We start from the raw sequence: 20,253 nt of genomic DNA, 5'->3' as shown, positions 1-20,253 counted from the left end.
TGCAGAGATCTACAGCTCAGGTGGGGGAATCTGTCTATAGGACAACTATTAATCGTGCACTGCACAAAGTTGGCCTTAATGGAAGAATGGCAAGAAGAAAGCCATTGTTAACAAAAAAGCATAAGAAGTCCCGTTTGCAGTTTGCCACAAGCCATGTAGGGGACACAGCAAATATGTGGAAGACGGTGCTCTGGTCAGATGAGACCAAAACTGAACTTTTTGGCCAAAATGCAAAACGCTATGTGTGGCGGAAAACTAGCACTGCACATCACTCTGAACACGCCATCCCCACTGTCAAATATGGTGGTGGCAGCATCATGCTCTGGGGTGCTTCTCTTCAGCAGGGACAGGGAAGCTGGTCAGAGTTGATGGGAAGATGGATGGAGCCAAAAACAGGGCAATCTTGGATGAAAACCTTTTGGAGTCTGCAAAAGACTTGAGACTGGGGCGGAGGTTCCCCTTCCAGCAGGACAACGACCGTAAACATAAAGCCAGGTCCACAATGGAATGGTTTAAAACAAAACATATCCATGTGTTAGAATGGCCCAGTCAAAGTCCAGATCTAAATCCAATCGAGAATCTTTGGCAAGATCTTAAAGGGAACCAGAGAGGTTCAAAAAAAGGTTTTATACATACCTGGGGCTTCCTCCAGCCCCATACGCACGGATCGCTCCCACGCCGCCGTCCTCTGTTGCCTGGATCCGCCGGTACCGGGTCCCGTCATTGCCGGCCAGTCGACCGGCGGACGCGGCTGATTCTCCGCATCACACAGAGCTCCCTCTATACAAGTACGCATGAGGCTGCCTACTGCGCAGCCGCATGCGTACGGGTATGGAGGGAGCCCCTGTGACGCGGATAATTGGCCGCGTCCGCCGGAAGTGACGGGCTCGGTACCGGCAGTTCCAGGAAGCGGAGGATGGCGGTGTGGGAGCGATCCAGGCTTATGGGGCTGGAAGAAGCCCCAGGTATGTATAAAAGCTCTTTCTATTTCCAGGCTCCATTCCTCTCTGGTTCCCTTTAAAACTGCTGTTCACAAACACTGTCCATCTAATCTGACTGAGCTGGAGCTGTTTTGCAAAGAAGAATGGGCAAGGATTTCAGTCTCTAGATGTGCAAAGCTGGTAGAGACATACTCTAAAAGACTGGCAGCTGTAATTGCAGCAAAAGGTGGTTCTACAAAGTATTGACTCAGGGGGCTGAATAATTACACACACCCCACTTTGCAGTTATTTATTTGTAAAAAATGTTTGGAATCATGCATGATTTTCATTCCACTTCTCACGTGTACACCACTTTGTATTGGTCTTTCACGTGGAATTTCAATACAATTGATTCATGTTTGTGGCAGTAATGTGACAAAATGTGGAAAACTTCAAGGGGGCCGAATACTTTTGCCAGCCACTGTATATGCACTGTTGGTGGTACTTGAGAACAGGGTTGGGAAGCCCCAATCCAGGGCATACCAACGCCACACTGGCCTCTATACAGTCTATAACAGTGATGGCTAACCTTGGCACTCCCGCTGTGGTGGAACTACAAGTCCCATGAGGCATTGCAATACTGTGACAGCTCTAAGCATAATTCAGGGAGGCAGAGGCATGATGGGATTTGTAATTTTGTCACAGCTGGAGTGCCTAGGTTAGCCATCACTGGTCTATAAGCACTTCTAACTGCTGAAGTGACTGTAGCCTGACCCTCCCACCATACCAAACATAGTCCTGCATTGGAGTAGAGGCTGGCTTATAATTGCCCACAAAGATCCACCACACCCCACAAAGATCCAAAACACCCTGTCCATCTGTCGGGACTAGTTCCAAGTCAGGTAAGCAGGATGAGGTGTGGCTTTGTTGAGTATGGGCACACCCTTTTCTAGAATTGTCTTAGCTTATAGATTTCTGTGTTGACAAACAAATGTTACCATTTTGTATCTCATTTCAGCTTCTAGTTACAGTGCTTGGGAGCAAGAAACATTAAAAGGTGAAACACCACTGTTCCTGGCAGTGGATAACTGCAGACCCGAAAACGTCAGCTTCCTGTTGTTAAATGGCTGCGATCCTGATGCCAAGAATCATGCCGAGGAGTCTCCCCTTATGACAGGTAATAAAAGCAAACCTGTTAGCAGATGCTACTGTGAGGAAAACTTGCTGCTTGTAGCACGTTTGAGGAGAATCAAATGACAAGCTAAGCAGCCAATGGGAAGAGATGGGACTGGAATTTATCACAAAGTACAGCATTTAATTGGTCATTCATTATAGAATTACGTGACAGATTGTTCAATGGAAATTCCACTTTTTAAATTGCAACCTTTGCAAGGATTAATAACAATATGATTTGAACATATTTACTGAAATTTTAGGCCCCTATCACACATCCAGTGTCGCATCATGTAGCAGTACGCTCCCCCGCCACAATAACCATTAATCTAAATGAAATATGCCACACTACCAGCTGGTTCCCTCCAGCCCCCTGTAGGTCATGGGCTCCCCCGCCATCCTCCGGGATTTCTCCATTGTCCCGCAGTTAGCTGCCACAATTCCACAGTCCTGCTCTACTGAGCATGTATAGTCCAGGTCATGTGCTCCCCCTGATCAGGCAACCGTGGACAGGAGTTCTGCGCCTGTGTGGTTACAGTCTTAGCGAACTGGTCATGCACATGTCCAGGACCACGTATGCGCCATGTACAATGACTGGGGAATTTAAAGGAGATGATTGCAGGACAACAGAAAAAGCCCAGGAGGATGTCAAGGGAGCCTTCAACCTACAGGGGGCTGGAGGAAGCCCTAGGGAAGTATAAATGTTTACACAAAACAAAGATATGAGATATCTACCATACATGACTTCTAGGAGATTGAGGCTGGTCTCACCTTAATAAGAACATACTTGTAGCAAATTGTTTTTTAAGGGAGCACAAAGCATATATTTTATCAAAAAATTGTACAAATGTAATTGTATAAAGATATCACTCACAACTCTGTACAAAAATCGACCTAAAAATAAAGCAAAGTGATCACATAAATTTGCATAAGGCCTTATGACTGTTCCTTTAAGGAGTGCACTCCAATTCCCTAAACAAAATACTGTAGTTCAAAAATCGTTCATTTTTGAACTTTGATAGATGTAAGATGTTCCATGTTAAAGGGAAGGTCCAAGCAAAAAAAAAAAATGAGTTTCACTTACCTGGGGCTTCTACCAGCCCCATGCAGCCATCCTGTGCCCTCGTAGTCACTCACTGCTGCTCCAGTCCCCCGCTGGGAGCTTTCTGACCTCGGAGGTCAGGGCTGAATTGCGTACATTTTTACACATTCCCGCTAGTGCAGGAACATTAACGCATACATTTTTACGCGTTAGTGGTGCAACGCGTACATTTTTGTTCCTGCACTAGCTGGAATGCGTAAAAATGTATGCAATGTGGCCCTGACCTCCGAGGTCAGAAAGCTGCCAGCGGGGGACTGGAGCAGCAGTGAGTGACTACGAGGGCACAGGATGGCTGCATGGGGCTGGTAGAAGCCCCAGGTAAGTGAAACTCATTTTTTTTTTTTGCTTGAACCTTCCCTTTAATGATTTTATTACCTGTTCCACTGAAAGAACTACATATCAGATACGCTGTCCTTGTGACCTAATTTACCCAGGAAAAACACATAGGCCTTTAAATGTGAGTATTAGAGAGCATTTTTCTGTCATAACCAACCCGAATGTTGCCAGAAAGAAAATGAATCCACTAGCATTACATATGCGTTCGGTTCATAATGCAGATGTGAGAGGTCTGAAATTCATGGCAATATACAGGTTATATGATAGTCCACGACGAGGGGATTATGATCAGCTGTTATTAAGTTATTATGCTGGGTGCACTCATAGCAGAAACGCTAGCATTGCGTAAAACGCTGCGCTTTATGCAGCAATGTTAGTCAATGAGACAGGAATAAATGCAGAGACCTGCGATTTACAGTATGCATTTCACAAATGCTGGTTTTGTTGCATATTATGCAGGATCTGTGCCAAAACGCACCTAATGAAAGTCAATGGAAACGCAATGGATTGCGTTTAGTATGCGTTTTTGATGCTTTTTTGATGCATTTTATAAAAAATAAACAAATAAAGATTTCTGAAGTATTTCCGCTTCCTGTTGTCTTCTTAGTGATTTGCGTAAATGTAAATACTGTATAAAAACGCTTACAAAACGCACGCAAAACACATGAAAAATCCATCTGCATTACAAAAACCACAAACGCACCAAAAATGAAGCAAAAACGCAAAAAAAACCCCAAATAAGATTAACATAAAGGCCCATTCGCACTAGAAATCGCTAATCGCAAACGCTAAGCGATTTTTTTCCAGTGTTTTTTCCTAGAGATTTTCCAGCAATTTTTCACTGTGCAGAAAGCGTTTTTTCAGCGATTAGTGTTTTGCAATTTCTAGTTCAATAAGCTGTGTCTGTCTTCAATAAACAGTAAATTACATCTGCACAGGAAAAAGAGGTGTTTTGTGGGTAAACTGCAAGGTTTGTTGGGTAAAATCGATGGCAAAACTCTGTTGATTGTGAACAGGCCAGCGCTTCCAGAGCGATTTACCAGCGCTCCTATACTTGACATTGAAACGCTAATCGTTCAGAATATGCTGCATGCAATGTGTTTGCGTTCCAGCAAATCACAAATCGCTTAGATGACAACACTTCCATATACATTTCATCGTGCAAGCGTTTTTAAAAACGCTAGCGTTATTCAGTGATGCTGAAATTGCTTGTAAAGCGCACAAGTGTGAATAGGACCTAAAACATGACATAAAACGCTACTTTTTCATGCTATGTCATATGTGAACCCAGCCTCTTACAATAAAATTTGTACAATTTTTTGATAAATAAATTATGCTTTGTACTCCCTTAAAAAACAATTTTGCTACAAGTATAAATGTTTGTTTTTTTGATCTCAGGTACACACTAATGATCTCAAGCAGGCTCGGACAGGGCCGGCAGGAGCTCGGGAGTTCGCCTGGTAGGCCTCCCTTTTAGTGGCCCCTGGGGGTCCCGAGCACTGCAGGAGGGGCACAGCGCAGGAAGGTGGAGCAGCGGCGGGCACAGAGCAGCAGGGGGGGGGGGAGTCTCCCCCCCGCCTCTCTCACCTGGGGGTCCCCCCTTCCGCGCTTCCCCCTCCAAGCTACAATGTGCAACTGCAGAGCAGCAGCGAGCGGGGAACCAAACAACTTACTACTTCCTGGTTCCCGCTCTGCGTTCCACTGCTCTGGTCTTCTCTGCTGTACTGTCCAATCACGCTCTCACTGGGCTTCCTGTAAGAGCGTGATTGCACAGCAGAGAAGACCAGAGCAGCAGCAGGCAGAGCGGGATCATGCAGGAAATAGTAGAAAGTTGTTGCCCGCTCGCTGCCGCTGCGCATTCTAGCCTGGAGGGGGGAGCGGTGAAGGGGGGGCCCCCAGGTGAGGGAGGGGGGGAGACTGCCTCCCTTCCCCGCTGCTATGTGCCTGCCGTTGCTCTTCCTTCAGGCTACCTAGTCTGGGGACACCTGTAGACCTGGCTAAACTGGGGAAACCTATAAACCTGACTAAATTGGGGACACCTATAGACCTGGATCAACTGGGGACACCTACAGACCTGGCTCAACTGGGGACACCTATAGACCTGGCTCAACTGGGTACACCTATAGACCTGGCTCAACTGGGTACACCTATAGACCTGGCTCAACTGGGGACACCTATAGACCTGGCTCAACTGGGGACACCTATAGACCTGGCTCAACTGGGGACACCTATAGACGTGGAAAGAAGGCCTTATTTCTACAAAAGTTGTGCACTGGTTTTGCTTGAGAAGTCAAGCAACCGGTGTAAGGCCTCTTTTCCATGGACTGTTGAGCTGTGTGCTCAGCAAGCAGTTACCAGGCAGCAGTGAGCAGTTGTGAGAGTTTGAGAGACATTTCACTGCCTATCAACAGTCCGTGGAAAAGAGGCCTGAACATCCCGTTAGGCATGGCAGTTAGTTGAGACTACCATCTGATTAACTGGAAGTTTATTGTATACATAAAACTGGAGTAAACTGCATGGACCTTTGTCTTTGCAGTATTTTCTGGATGCATGGATGATTTTCGCACTGGCAGGGGATGTCCTTTAAAACCAGATCTCAGGGCAGGCAAAAGGATTACAAACTAGAACTGTGCAGTAGATTTCTTTATTTATTGGAATTATTATGATTTTTGTTACCATAACTACCTTTTTATTTCTGTTTAGCAATACGGCATGGGTGTTATGATATTGCAGCTTTTCTGCTGCGTTACAATGCCAGCGTGAACTTACCCTGTGCTGATAACAGGACGGCTCTGCATGAAGCAGCAAAACTGGGCCGTAAAGATATTGTGGGTCTCTTGCTTCGTTTGGGAGCTCATCCCGACTATGCCAGTAACTTTGGGCTTACACCACTGGCCCTGGCTGCTCAGTGTGGCCACACTGATGTCATGGAGATGCTCATACAAAAAGGTAAGCATAAGGCTTATAAGCTCCGTAAGTAAGCATGAAGCATGTATTGTTCAAACGTGCCAAAAGGATCAGTAAAAGGGATCTACAGTATGGGTGTCTTAGTCTTCTATCATGACTTCGGCCTGGGACCCACTAGCAGCGCCAGGGGAGCCTCTGGGCATAGGCAGTACAGGCCATTGCCTGGAGTGCCATTGGTCCTGGGGGTGCCATGTTGCTGGATTAATCCCTGCCCCCAAATTAAGCCCTGCCTCGGGACTAAGCCCCACCCCCTTGGGTGTTCTATTACTTGCTTCTGCTGCATTTACTTAGCGTAAGTTGCAGGCAGCTGTCACCCCTGTGCCTTGTGCATCATTCTTTTCCCTTTTGTGCCTCCTTCTGCCCCTTTGTGCCTCCTTCTGTCCCTTTGTGCCTCCTTCTGTTTCCTTGTGCCTCCCTGTGTCTTCCTGTGGCTCTGTCTGTCCCCCTCTGCCTCATGTCTACCCGTGCCTCCTTACATCCCCGTCTGCCGTCTTCTGTCCTCCTTTTGTGCCTCCTTCTGTCCCTTTTTTGTGCCTCCTTCTGTTCCCCTTTTGTGCATACTTCTGTCTCCCTTTGTGCCTCCTGTCTCCCTGTGCCACCTCCTGTCCCCCTTTGTGCTTTTATCTGTCACCAATTGTGCCTCCTTCAGTCCCCTGTGTGCCTCCTTCTGTCCCCTTGTGCCTCCTCCTGTACTCCTGTGCCTCCTTTTGTCCCCCTTTGTGCCTCAATCTATCCCCTTTGCGCCTCCTTCTGCCCCACTTTGTGCCTCCTTCTGTCCTCCTTTGTGACTTTTTCTGACCCTAATGCCTCCTTCTGTCCCCGTGCCTCCCTATGTCCCCCTTTGTGCCTCCTTCTGTCCCCCTTTGTGCCTCATTCTGTCCCCAATTGTGCCTCCTTCTGCACCCCCCCCCCCTCCCCGTGTGCCTCCTTTAGTCCCCCTGTGACTCCTTCTGTCCTCCTTTGTGACTCTTTGTGTCCCCCTTTGTGCCTCCTTCTGCCACTCTTGCAAAGGTGCCTGGTCTACCAGGCCAACCAGGCAGTCATGAGTGCTGTGCGGGGGGAGATGAGGTGCAGGGGGAGACCATGGTCACCCCCACCTCCAGATGTTGTGTCCCCAGGTGGTTAAAATGGCTTGCGGCGTCTAATGGGTGCTGTGCCAGTTCACTGGCCGTAGTCCGTAAGCTCACTTCTGCAGCCTGCAAAGTCTGTGGGTTCCGGCAGGCAGAGCAGGGCTACGGGAAAATGACATCCGAAGCCCTGCACTGGAGATTATTTGTGTCTCCAGTGCAGGGCTTCAGGCGCAATTTTCCCATAGCCCAACTCTGCCTATCAGTGTGGGAGTTTTGCAGCCTGAGTTGCTGCATGAAGATCATCGGGGGAGCTGCTGCGCGCCGGAGGGAGGCCAGAAGAGGAGTCTTCTGCAGGTGAGTAAATGTATTTTTCTTATAGGTGCAGGCAGGTATCAGAGCTATTAGGGGGAACTAATGGGAAGGGAGGGGGAAGGGGAACCCTGCCTGTATATTTTCTGGCGAAACGCTGCCACATTTACATGTATTTTCTGGTGAAATGCTGCCACAGTAAGTGTAATTTCTGGTGAAACACTGCTGAATTACAACTATTTTCTGGTGAAACATTGCTGCATTACGATTATTTTAATGGTGGGGGCGCCCCAGGTTTTCTCACCTGGAGTGACAAAATGGCTAGAGGAGCCCCTGACCAGCACATTCGAAGCACCAGTGATTTGAAAAGCTCTTGCTAATGTAATTCTATGGGGATTTTTTAAAGGACAACTGAAGTGAGAGGTATATGGAGGCTGCCATATTTATTTCCTTTTAAATAATACCAGTTATCTGGCAGCCCTGCTGATGTATTTGGCTGCAGGAGTGTCTGAATCACACCAGAAACAAACATGCAGCTAATCTTGTCAGATCTGACAATAATGTCAGAAACACCTTACCTGCTGCTGCATGCTTGTTCAGAATCTATGGCTAAAAGTAGAGGCAGAGGTTCAGCAGGATAGCCAGGCAACTGGTATTGCTTAAAGCGGTATCGTCGCCATAAAAATCAAATTTCAACAGCAACTGGTCTGAGTGTATTAAGTGATAAAGATGCTAATCCTGCATTCAAAACTTTCAAAACTTTTTCTGCTGTTATGATTTGGAGTTATCACATACTTAACCTCCTTAGCGGTATGGACGAGCTCAGCTCGTCCATTACCGCCGGAGGGTGCCGATTTTCGTCAAATAAAAAGGTGCACACGCAGCCGGCACTTTGCCAGCCGCGTGTGCTACCTGATCGCCGCCTCGAGCAGTGGCAAAAGAGGGTCCCCCCAGCCGCCCGAGCCCTGCGCAGCCGGACCAATCAGCTCCGGCCAGCGCTAAGGGCTGGATCGGAGGCGGCTGACGTCAGGACGTCGGCTGACGTCCATGACGTCACTCCGCTCGTCGCCATGGCGATGAGGAAAGCAAAACAAGGAGGGCCGCTCATTGCGGCCTTTCTTGTACGCGTCATATGCAAAAAAGAAATCGGACTCCGGCACACTCCTTGAATTTCTTCTTTATTGAGCCACGATACTCGGTACAAACATATGCCCCCTGTCAACAGCTGTTTCGCGTGCGGACACGCCTCCTCAGGACACGTGGGGCCTTTCTTGTACGCGTCAGGAGCGCCCTCTAGTGGGCTTTCATGCAGCCAACTTTCAGTTGGCTGCATGTAATAGATTTTTTTTTTATTAAAAAAAACCCTCCCGCAGCCGCCCTGGCGATCTTAATAGAACGCCAGGGTGGTTAAGGAGCACTGGCTCTTTTGTAGTCGTGCCAAAGAATTGCATGCTGAGGGTTCTTTTTATCTATAATATATTCCTCCTCTTCCCTTTATTTCCCTGCCAGCTGCTTATCTGAAACCTAATCCCCTACTCACTTGTGTTTACAAGCAAGGCTGAGGCGACTTAGCGATTGGAGGAGACAAGAAAAAAAGTAAAGGGCAGAAATGACATCACGAGTTAGCCTTAACTGTGGGCAAAAGGAATGGCCCCCACCACTAACAGAATTCTCGTCATTTACTATATAACATTCACTGAAATCAAAACGTGGACAGTATAATACATGTGTTATGTAAGTAGATAAAGTATTTATCTACTTATATATGTGTTTTTTTCCCTGGCATAGTATGGCTGATCCTACTGCTTTAAAGGGAAATAAAGATGGCAGCCTCCATATCCCTCTTGCTACAGTTGTCCTTTGAAATCACCTCCCTCAAGTGGGATCACACCCATAGCATCACATTAGCAAGAGCTTTTCAAATCACAAGCGCTCAGAAAAGGCATAGAAAAGTGCTGCTAGTGGGTTCCAGGCCTCCCGGTGTAAGGCTAGAAACCCATTAAGAGCGATTTCTAATCGCTAATGATTTGAAAAAGCTCTTGCTAATGCAAAGCTATGGGGGATTTTTATAAAATCACATTGCTCAAGTGGAATCACACCCATAGCATCACATTAGCGTTTTCAAATCGCAAATCGCTCAGAAAATCACTCCTAGTCGGTTTCTGGCCTAATGGGAACTGTGAAGGCACCTTGAGATCAGCATTAGGGATTATCAATGAGAAGCAAATAATGAGAAGCAAATAATTCCGAGTTGCAAATTTATGCAACTTGAAAACAGATCAATCAAATATCCCAGACGCGGAATTTGATTTGTCCATTTTCAAGCTGCGTAAATTTACATTAAAGTGGTTTGAAATGCTGACATAACATTCAATAAAAATGTGTGTTTCTACTTTTTACTACTCATACAGTTATCATATTTGCTTTTGTGCACAAGTAATATTGTCTGTCTATAAATTACAAGTTTCCAAAGTGTAGTTTATCTTGCCCTGAAAGCTGCCATTGCACTTTATTATTTTTGTATTATATCTGCTTTTTATTATATATGAATATCTTCTAATGAGCTATTCTGAACTCTGTATGTGCCTGAAGCAGAGACAGCTTTTCAGAGAGCGTTTGTTTACATTCCAGTGTTGATACATTGTGGTTTAACAAGTAAAAAAGATACTGTTATCTCCAGTATAGATGTGGATTTGAAGCTGAATAGCAGGACAAAATGCTTTGTTTACCCATTTCAGTGATGTTCTGCTAGAATTTTTTTTTTTGCGATAGTAGCTTTAAAGCTGAATCTTTTAGAGCGAAGTAGAATTGCTGACTTTCAGACCACTTTAAAATAATTCTTTGCATAATTCTGCATCGACTCAAAATTTGCATCTTATTTACTATCCATAATCATCATCCGGTGACTTGGTATTTTAAACAAATGTAATGTTTACTGTAACACATGTATATCTTCACTACTAGGTGCCGGTGTGCTGACACAAGCCTCCGATTCTGCATCAATCTTATTTGAAGCGGCTGCTGCCGGTAACCCAGATGCTGTGTCATTGCTGTTGGAGTATGGCGCAGATGCCAATGTACCTAAACACTCTGGACACTTGCCTATACACAGGGCTGCCTACAGAGGGCACCTTCTGTGAGTACTAGAACACAACTTCTTTTTAATAACCTTTTTCTGTATTTTCATAAATACTGTTGTGACTATAGTATTTTGACATCTTCAACTATATGTTCCACTTTCATTCCATTTAAAGCTGAACTATAAAAAAAAATAATAAAAAAAAATGTGTCCATTAAAATCCTTTGCCAACATACGTTATGCGAATCCACAGAAATATATATGACTGTATACTGGTTTCTTATTTTTTAGTAAAGGAGAGGGGGCTGCATCCAAAACCTTGCTGAACAATTCCACCATCTTTGAATTACACTGCTGATAGGTTCATGTGCACTTGGCTGCCTCCACAACCCATAGTCACCATTCCCACACACTATCTCCTCCTTGGTGCCCAAGGGTGCCCCAGATTTTCAAGGATCATAACAATGCCCCTGGCTGCTTCCTGCTTTGGAGACATTTTCTCTATGTTTCCTTCGTGGCTTCCGTTATTGGGACAAGTGAGGAGCATGGTCTCCAAAGGGGATACAGACAGCAAGCAACCCCATAGTCTCTTCCCTACTACAGTTGTGTGTTTTGGCCATTGATTTTGATCATTTCAGTCATCTTGTTTACAATTAAATCAAAGAGGCACTTGTAAGTCAGACAAATATAACATAACATTCATAATGAAATAACCACAAATGTCTTTTCTGTGCTCACATCATTATCAGTTTTATTCAACCCCCAATTGACATTCATTCTTAGTACTTAGTACAACATCCTTTTCCAGTTATAACAGCTTTTAAACGTGAAGCATAGCTTGATACAAGTGTCTTGCAGTGATCTACGGGTATCTTATTATTATTATTATTATTATTATTTATTAGATTTATATAGCGCCAACATATTACGCAGCGCTGTACAATAAATAGGCTTACAGACAATGATAACAGGGTTGACAGAACAATACAGGTAACGGACCATAGATACAACAATACAGGTAATAGCAATAAGATACACAACACAATGCAGATAATAGTACAATGCCAGATCATAAACTGGAATGGTAGTGGTAAAAAATTACCAGTTCCAAATTCTGGGTAAAGTGCACACAGTCAAGTATGATACACAAGGGAAGAGGGCCCTGCCAAAGGCTTACAATCTAGAGGGAGGGGCTGGTGACACAAAAGGAGGGGGTGCATCAAGAAGTTATTGGCAGAAAGGATTAGGGTAGTGTCGAGTTGATGTAGGCCTCCTTGAAGAAGTGAGTTTTGAGTGCTTTTTTGAAGGTGTTGAAGGTGGGAGCGAGCCTGATGGGCAGCGGGAGAGAGTTCCACAGGATAGGGGCAGCTCTAGTGAAGTCCTGCAGTCTGGCATGGGAGTGCGAGATGCGTGGGGTGGTTAAGAGGAGGTCGTTGGAGGAGCGAAGTGGGCGGCCAGGTGTATATCTGCTGACCAGGTCAGAGATGTAGGTTGGGCAGGACTTGTGTAAGGATTTGTATGCCAAACATAGGATCTTGAAGTTGATTCTGAAGTGAATTGGAAGCCAATGAAGGGATTTGCGTAGGGGAGTTGTGGAGACAGAGCGGTGGGAGGAGTAGATGAGTCTGGCTGCTGCGTTCATGATGGATTTGAGGGGGGCGATGCGGTTTTGAGGAAGGCCTGACAAGAGGGAGTTGCAGTAGTCCAGGCGGGAGATGATGAGGGCATGGACAAGGAGTTTGGTAGTGTCTGGGGTCAGGAAAGGCCGGATCTTGGAGATGTTGCGTAAGTGGAAATAGCAGGCTCTAGCTACGGTTTGGATGTGGGAGGTGAAGGAGAGGGCCGAGTCTAGGGTGACACCCAGGCAGCGGGCTTGTGTGGTTGGATGAATGATTGTGCCATTGACAGTGACATAGAGGTCAGTGGGGGGTGAAGCAGCACGGGGCGGGAAGATTAGGAGCTCAGTCTTATCCAGGTTTAATTTTAGGAACCTGGCAGACATCCACGATGAAATAGCTGAGAGACCAGAGGATACCTTCTCCATGGTGGTGGTGGAGAGGTCAGTGGTATGGAGGTAAATCTGGGTGTCATCTGCATATAGGTGATAGTTGAAACCCAGAGAGGAGATGAGTTTTCCTATGGAGGCGGTGTAAATGGAGAACAGCAGGGGACCAAGAACAGAGCCTTGGGGGACCCCAACTGAAAGTGGGAAGGAGGTTGAGGAGGAACCATTGAAGGAGGTCTTGAAGGAGCGATTTGAGAGGTAGGAGGAAAACCATGCTAGGGCACGGTCTTGGATACCCACAGATTGCAGTGACTGGAGTAGCAGGGAGTGATCAACAGTGTCGAATGCTGATGAGAGGTCTATGAGGAGAAGGATAGTGTATTTTCCTTCGGCCTTGGCAAGCGTGAGGTCATTGACGACCTTGGTGAGGGCAGTCTCGGTGGAGTGACCTGGCCGAAATCCTGATTGTAGGGGATCAAATAGGGAGTTGGAGTCAAGGTAATGGGTCATGCGTTGGTGGACTAAACGCTCTAGGAGTTTAGATGCAAAAGGGAGTAAGGAGATAGGACGGTAGCTGGATGGAAGTGAGGGGTCTAGTGAGGGTTTTTTAAGTAGGGGAAGTACAGTGGCCTGTTTGAAGTCAGAGGGGAAGGTACCCGTAGAGAGGGAGAGGTTAAACAGAGTGGTGAGGACAGGAGCCAGAACAGGGAAGTGAGGACGGAGGCATTTGGATGGCACAGGGTCTAGGGGGCTGGAGGTGGCAGGAGAAGTGGCTAGGAGACGGCTGACTTGGTCCTCTGTGATAGGAGTAAAGGCAGTGAGTGGAGGGTGGGGTGGGGAATAGGTATTGGTGGGGGAGGAAGAGGTGGTGGAGTGGAGGCATGAGATTTCCCGTCGGATGCTGGCTATTTTGTCGGTAAAGTGGGTGGACAGATCAGTGGCTGAGAGGGCGGAGGTGGGGGGAGGAGTGGTGGGGTTAAGGAGGGAGTTGAAGGTGGCGAAGAGGCGCTGAGGGTTGGAGGCTTGGGATCCGATCAAGGCAGCAAAGTATTTTTGTTTAGCATCAGTTAATGCGGTATAGAACAGCTGCAGGTTGGCCTTGTACGCCAAGAAGTCGGAGTTGCTGTGGGATTTCCTCCATTTGCGTTCGTAGGTGCGTGTCTGTTTTTGGAGGTTGCGAGTGTGTGCATTGTGCCAGGGCTGGGGGTTGATGGGACGGCTGTTGGGTCGGAATGTGGGGGGTGCAGCAATGTCTAGGGCTGCTGAAAGGGCCTGGTTGTATTTGGCCACAGCTTGGTTTGGGCAGGTAACGTTAGGGAGGGTGGATGAGAGGGAGTGGAGGGGGTTGGCTAGTGCAGTTGGGTCTAGGTTATGCAAAGCTCTCTGCCAACGACCTGAGGGTGGAGGAGGGTTGGGGGAGGATGATGGGGAGATGGAGAAAGTGAGAAGGTGATGGTCGGAGAGGGGGAAGGGTGTGATGTCCAGGTTGGGGAGGGTGGCCCATTCTTAGCCCATTCTTCATGGCCAAAAGCTTCCAGTTCAGTCACATTCTTAGGCTTGCGCGCTGCAACTGCTTTCTTTAAGTCCCACCAGAGGTTCTCAATCGGATTTAAAGGGAAGGTCCAAGCAAAAAAAAAAGAGTTTCACTTACCTGGGGCTTCTACCAGCCCCATGTAGCCATCCTGTGCCCTCGTAGTCACTCACTGCTGCTCCAGTCCCCCGCTGGCAGCTTTCTGACCTCGGAGGTCAGGGCCGCATTGCATACATTTTTACGCATTCCAGCTAGTGCAGGAACAAAAATGTATGCGTTGCACCACTAATGCGTAAAAATATATATGTTAATGTTCCTGCACTAGCGGGAATGCGTAAAAATGTACGCAATGCGGCCCTGACCTCCGAGGTCAGAAAGCTGCCAGCGGGGGACTGGAGCAGCAGTGAGTGACTATGAGGGCACAGGATGGCTACATGGGGCTGGTAGAAGCCCCAGGTAAGTTAAACTCTTTTTTTTTTTTTTTTGCTTGGACCTTCCCTTTAAGTCTGGTGACTGCGATGGCCACTCCAAAATGTTCCAGCCTTTAATCTGCAACCATGCTCTAGTGGACTTGGAGATATGCTTGGGATCATTGTCCTGTTGAAAGGTCCAATGTTTCCCAAGCCTCAGGTTTGTGATGGACTGCATCACATTTTCATCCAATATCTCCTGGTACTGAAGAGAATTCATGGTACCTTGCACACGCTGAAGCTTCCCTGTACCTGCAGAAGCAAATCAGCCCCAAAGCATGATTGACCCCCGCCATGCTTCACAGTAGGCAAAGTGTTCTTTTCTTCATAAACCTTGTTCTTCCTCCTCCAAACATAGCGTTGATCCATGGGCCCAAACAGTTCTAATTTTGTTTCATCAGTCCACAGAACACTATTCCAAAACTTTTGTGGTAGTGTTCTGTGGACTGATGAAACAAAATTAGAACTGTTTGGGCCCATGAATCAACGCTATGTTTGGAGGAGGAAGAACAAGGCCTATGAATAGGGAGGCTTGTCGGATTCCGCGGAATGGAGATTTCCGCGACTCTGGTCGGAAATTGGCAATTCTGTTCCGGAGAGCCGGAACGGAAAAGCTATAGCGGTAATCGGAAATAGCGGAATTTCTATGCAGAATTCCGTCGTAATTTAATCAGAAGCGTGTAAAAGCTGCACTGGCCAATCAGAAGACTCGGAAGGGGATAGACCAGGCATGGGAAAAGTTGGCCCTCCAGCTGTTAAGGAACTACAAATCCCACAATGCATTTGCCTTTATGAGTCATCAATGAAACACAAGAGACGGCACACAAATGGCTGCAATGATATTGCTGTATTCGGAACAAGAGCACACTACATGTTACGGATATTACATCCTTCCTCAAGTGTATAACACACGGTTATACATCTGAGGAAGGATGTAATATCCGTAACATGCAGTGTGCTCTTGTTCCGAATACAGCAATATCATTGCAGCCATTTGTGTGCCGTCTCTTGTGTTTCATTGGTGACGTCCTGAAGCCGTAGGAGCAATCCGGCTGAGACAAGGCACCGGCCAGGTTTAGGTCCAGGGGACCTAACACACGAGTTCTCCAGGCATCTACTGTTGGTGGCCTTTATGAGTCATGACTGTGGCTGTCAGACTCCTGCAATGCATTGTGGGACTTGAAGTTCCTCAACAGCTGGAGGGCCAAGTTTGCCCATGCCTGGGATAGACCCATCACAGAAGCTTAAAACATGATGCTTTCTGCATTAAAAACGGAATTTCTGCACCAATTAGAGTCTTAACAAAAAACAACCAATCCTACGTTAGCAACCAGCTCCTAGCTACCTATCATCAGCTATCCCACCCATTTTGTATATAAGAGAGGTGTGACAGTCACGAAGCTTGTGGGTTTCAGTCTGGTGTTGGAGAAAGGAGAGACAGACACATATTAGTTGTTTCAACATAAAACAATAGTCTTTTTAAAGACTGAATATAAAACAAAAGTCTTTTTAAAGAGTGTGAGAGAATAAGATTGAGTGTGAGCTATTATTAGTACTAGCTAAGTGTATTTGTGAGAGAGTGACTGTAGATTGTTAGTTTGAGTGATAGATTGTAGTGTACTAGTAGTTGCTGTGTGGAGAGGGTTAGAGAGAGCCAGCCAGGCCGCAGGCTTAGTGTTTGACAGAGTGAGAGAGGTGATTGATTAGTTGAGTGTAGTGCAAGGTGTTTTTTTTGTTTGTTTTCTAAGTTCATTTTTTTTTCTTTATTTTGTTTTTGATTTATTTTCTTTCACCCCCTTATTTTCTTATCTGTTTTTTATTTCAAGTTAGTTGGATTTATTTTACTTTGGTTCTGTCGCTCATACCCCTTCCCCAATAAAGTTTTTGGCCCCAAAAGAATGGAGCAAGAGCAGCAGCAATTTCCTGCCACTCCTAAAAGAAAATGGAGTGATGGTGGTGTTGGTGGATCATGTCAAGTACGTGAACAGGTTGAGGGTGGCAGCAGCAGCAGGAAGCGTTCCGCCCTGATCAGAAATGTCTTCCGTGTTCACATGCAGGAAAATTTTGACAGAGCAGCAAGCGAACAGGGTAGTTGATTATTTTGATCAGGAACCCTCTACCCAGTGTGAGGAACTCAAAGCTAGTGGCAGCAGCACCAGTAGTGGCCAGGTTCCTCATGACCAGAACCCGACCGCATCTGCTTCTCTTGATGAGGTTGTTTCCTCCCAGTACTCTCCTCCAGAATTAAGGCACTCCTATGTCGATGAGAGAGATGTGCAGAAGGATTGGGATGAGGCATTGGAGGAGACCATGGGACCAAGGTCCCAAGAAGTGGTGGGTTCTGTGGGGACAGAAATGGCTCCTGTGTTTTCTCCTTCATCCAGTAATCCATCACAACTGGAGCTTGTGTCACCACCAATCTACATCACCACCAGTCAACTACAGTGATTCTTGGCCAGGTGGATGGTCCAGAAGAGTCACTTATGGGTTCCAGTGCTTTGGTTGAACTGGATGATGTTTTGGATGATGAGGTGGCTGATCCACCGTGGTTGCCATCTGATGGGTTAGGCACTAGCAGGCATGAGCAGCATGGAAAAACAGAGCAGATGGTTGGCCAGCAGCCTGCAAATGCTTTCACGTCTGTCAGTACCCACCAGTCCAATGCTGAGCATCAACGTGCTAGAACCGGTCGCACCACTGCTCCACGTGCACGCACGTCCCCTGCATGGAATTATTCTACTGTTCTGGAAGAGGATGAATCCAGGGCAGTCTGTTCTGTGTGCCGTAAATCGGTGAGCAGAGGCAAATCGGGCACCGGGTTTGGCACTTCAAGGCAGATAAGCCATCAGCGCAACCACCACAGATGGGAGTTCAAATATGTAAAGAATTACAGTAAGATGGGTGGAGGAAAAGCAGCAGCAACAGGCCCATCCTCTTCTTTTTCTACTTGTCCTGCCCCTATCCAACCTGCTCAGTCCCATTCTAGTTCAAATCCCTCTGCATGCCAGGCTGGAAGAGGACTCCAGAGCTCGGTAATCACCTCATCATCACCCTTGTTGGTTTCCTCTGAATCACCAGTGTTCCAGCGTCAGGCCTCTGTGCCAGAAATGATGCAGAGGAAGCAGATGCTCCCTGCAAGTGATCGTTTTGTTGTGAAAAATAATGCACTCCTGGCAAGGCTGTTGGGCCAACAGCTGCTGCCCTACCAGTTTGTGCACTGTGCCCCCTTCCGCAGACTGACAGTATTGTTCCACAATGGCAGATCCCCAGCCGCCATTATTTTGCCAAGAATGCTATCCCTGCCCTTCACTAGCACATTGTGGAGTGTGTCGGCCGGTCTATGGATCACGCTGTCGGTGGCAAGGTGCACTTCAATATGGATGGCTGGAGCAGCAGGCATGGGCAGGGAAAGTATCTAAGTTTTACCGCCCATTGGGTCACCCTCCATTGTGCTGCTGAGGAGGGTGCAAGATCTGGGGCATCTCAGCTGGTGGTGCCACCATGTGGGTTGAAGGGGAGGCCGGTTCTACTTCCCTCTGCTACCTGTTTTGTCCAAGGCCAGCCCGCCGTTGCTGAGCCTCCCAGCAAGTGGTCCCGCTCCTACACTGGTGTGCAGCACCATCGATGCCAAGCAGTGCTGAAACTCGAATGCATAGACGGGAACAGGCAACCCGGATCTGTAATCCTTGCAGCCGTACAGGATCAGATTCGGCAGTGGCTTTTCCCCCGAAAACTGGAGACAGGTGTAGTGGTGTCTGATAATGGTGCCAACATGCTGGCCTCCATTTCGGAAGGTGGCTACACTCACCTTGCTTGGCCCACGTCTTCAACCTTTTAGTCCAGAAATTTCTACAAACTTTTGATGGGTTAAAGGACACTGTGGCATCAGCATGAAAGTGTCAGCCCACATCAGTCGCTCCGCAACCGCCACCGTGGCCTTGAAACTGCTGCAGCGCCGCCATAGCCTGCCGCAACACAGGCTTATTTCTGATTGTCCGATGCGGTGGAACTCCACCCTCTACATGCTGGAGAGGTTGTGTAAGCAGCGAATGGCGGTCAGGCTATACCTATCTCAGACATCTTCCTCCAGAACAGAGTCACTGGACTACATTACTGGGGACCAGTGGCAGCTGATTGGACAGGTCTGTAAAGTCTTGGAGCCGTTTGAGCAGGCAACAAAATTGGTCAGTGAGGAGCACTGCAGCATATCAGAAGTGCTCCCTATTGTCTTCATGCTGGACAAGGCTCTTGGCAAACTGCTCGGACAGGGGGAGGAAGCCCTACTGAACAGTGGTCAGTCAAGTGGGGGAGTGAGGGAGCATGCTCAAGTCCTGGATGAGGAGGCAGAGCTTGTGGAAGTGGAAGAGCCCATTGTCCAAGGGTGGGAAGAAGATTCTGATGTGGAGCTGGAGCATGACGACAGTTCTGACAGCCAGGAAGAGGTGATTAATGGCAGACATCTCTTCCCTATGACTGCGCATATGCTCCAGTGCCTCCGTAAGGACCCTCGGATTAAAACTTTAAAATCAAGGCTCGGCATGTGGGTGGCCACCATCTTAGATCCCCGTTTCAAGGGGAAAATGTGGCAGTTCATATCCCCCTCCCAAGCAGACGCCAGGATGAGCCACATCCGGGGATGCCCTTCTTCGTTGGGTAGAAAATGCGTTTTCTGAACCTGTATCTCGGGCACAAGCTACCAAGCCTCATCATACTCAGCAAAGGTCTGGTGGTCCCACTCCCAGCAGCAGCACCAATAGCCAATCTGTGAACCTGCTGAGTATGTTGAAGGAATTTTATCAGCCAATGCCAAATACTCATTGTAGCAGCAGCACCACCATCGGGCAAAGTAGTCATCGCCAGCAGCTGGCCCGTATGGTGAATGATTACTTGGGGTCGGCCAGTGCTCCAGACAATATGGAGAGTAATGATGACCCCATGGAGCATTGGACAAAACAACTGGATACCTGGCCTGAACTCGCTCAGTATGCACTGGAGGTTCCTTCATGCCCCGCCGTTAGTGTTCTTTCTGAGCGAGTATTTAGTGCTGCAGGTGGGGTGGTCACCGACCAATGGACCCGTCTGTCCACAGACAATGTAAATATACTAACGTTCATTAAAATGAACAAGTCATGGATCAGTGATAATTACAAGGCCCCTCTCACTGATTCACAATGAAGATTGGACAGACTAAATTCAAATTTTGCTGTAATGACTGCCGTGGAACCACCTCTAGGTCCCATGGCCTACGACAACTCCTGCTGCTCCAAAAAAAATGTGATGACCGCCGTGAA

General features: G+C 47.3%; 1 protein-coding gene across 5 annotated transcripts in view; it reads left to right on the top strand.

Annotated features, from left to right (window-relative positions):
- Positions 1-20,253, top strand: part of ASB14 (ankyrin repeat and SOCS box containing 14) — a 117,298-nt gene that overhangs the window by 80,031 nt on the left and 17,014 nt on the right. For all 5 annotated transcript variants that reach the window (XM_068253708.1, XM_068253707.1, XM_068253709.1 and 2 more), the window contains exons 5-7: positions 1,939-2,097; positions 6,235-6,480; positions 10,842-11,013. In XM_068253708.1, the coding sequence (XP_068109809.1) occupies positions 1,939-2,097; positions 6,235-6,480; positions 10,842-11,013 (577 nt within the window). The remainder of the gene's footprint in view (positions 1-1,938; positions 2,098-6,234; positions 6,481-10,841; positions 11,014-20,253) is intronic.

The sequence above is a fragment of the Hyperolius riggenbachi genome, chromosome 9 (assembly GCF_040937935.1).
Source record: "Hyperolius riggenbachi isolate aHypRig1 chromosome 9, aHypRig1.pri, whole genome shotgun sequence".
In the NCBI taxonomy this organism is placed as follows: Eukaryota; Metazoa; Chordata; class Amphibia; order Anura; family Hyperoliidae; genus Hyperolius; species Hyperolius riggenbachi.
Note: the sequence above shows the minus strand (reverse complement) of the source record. Positions and strands in the feature narration are given on the sequence as shown.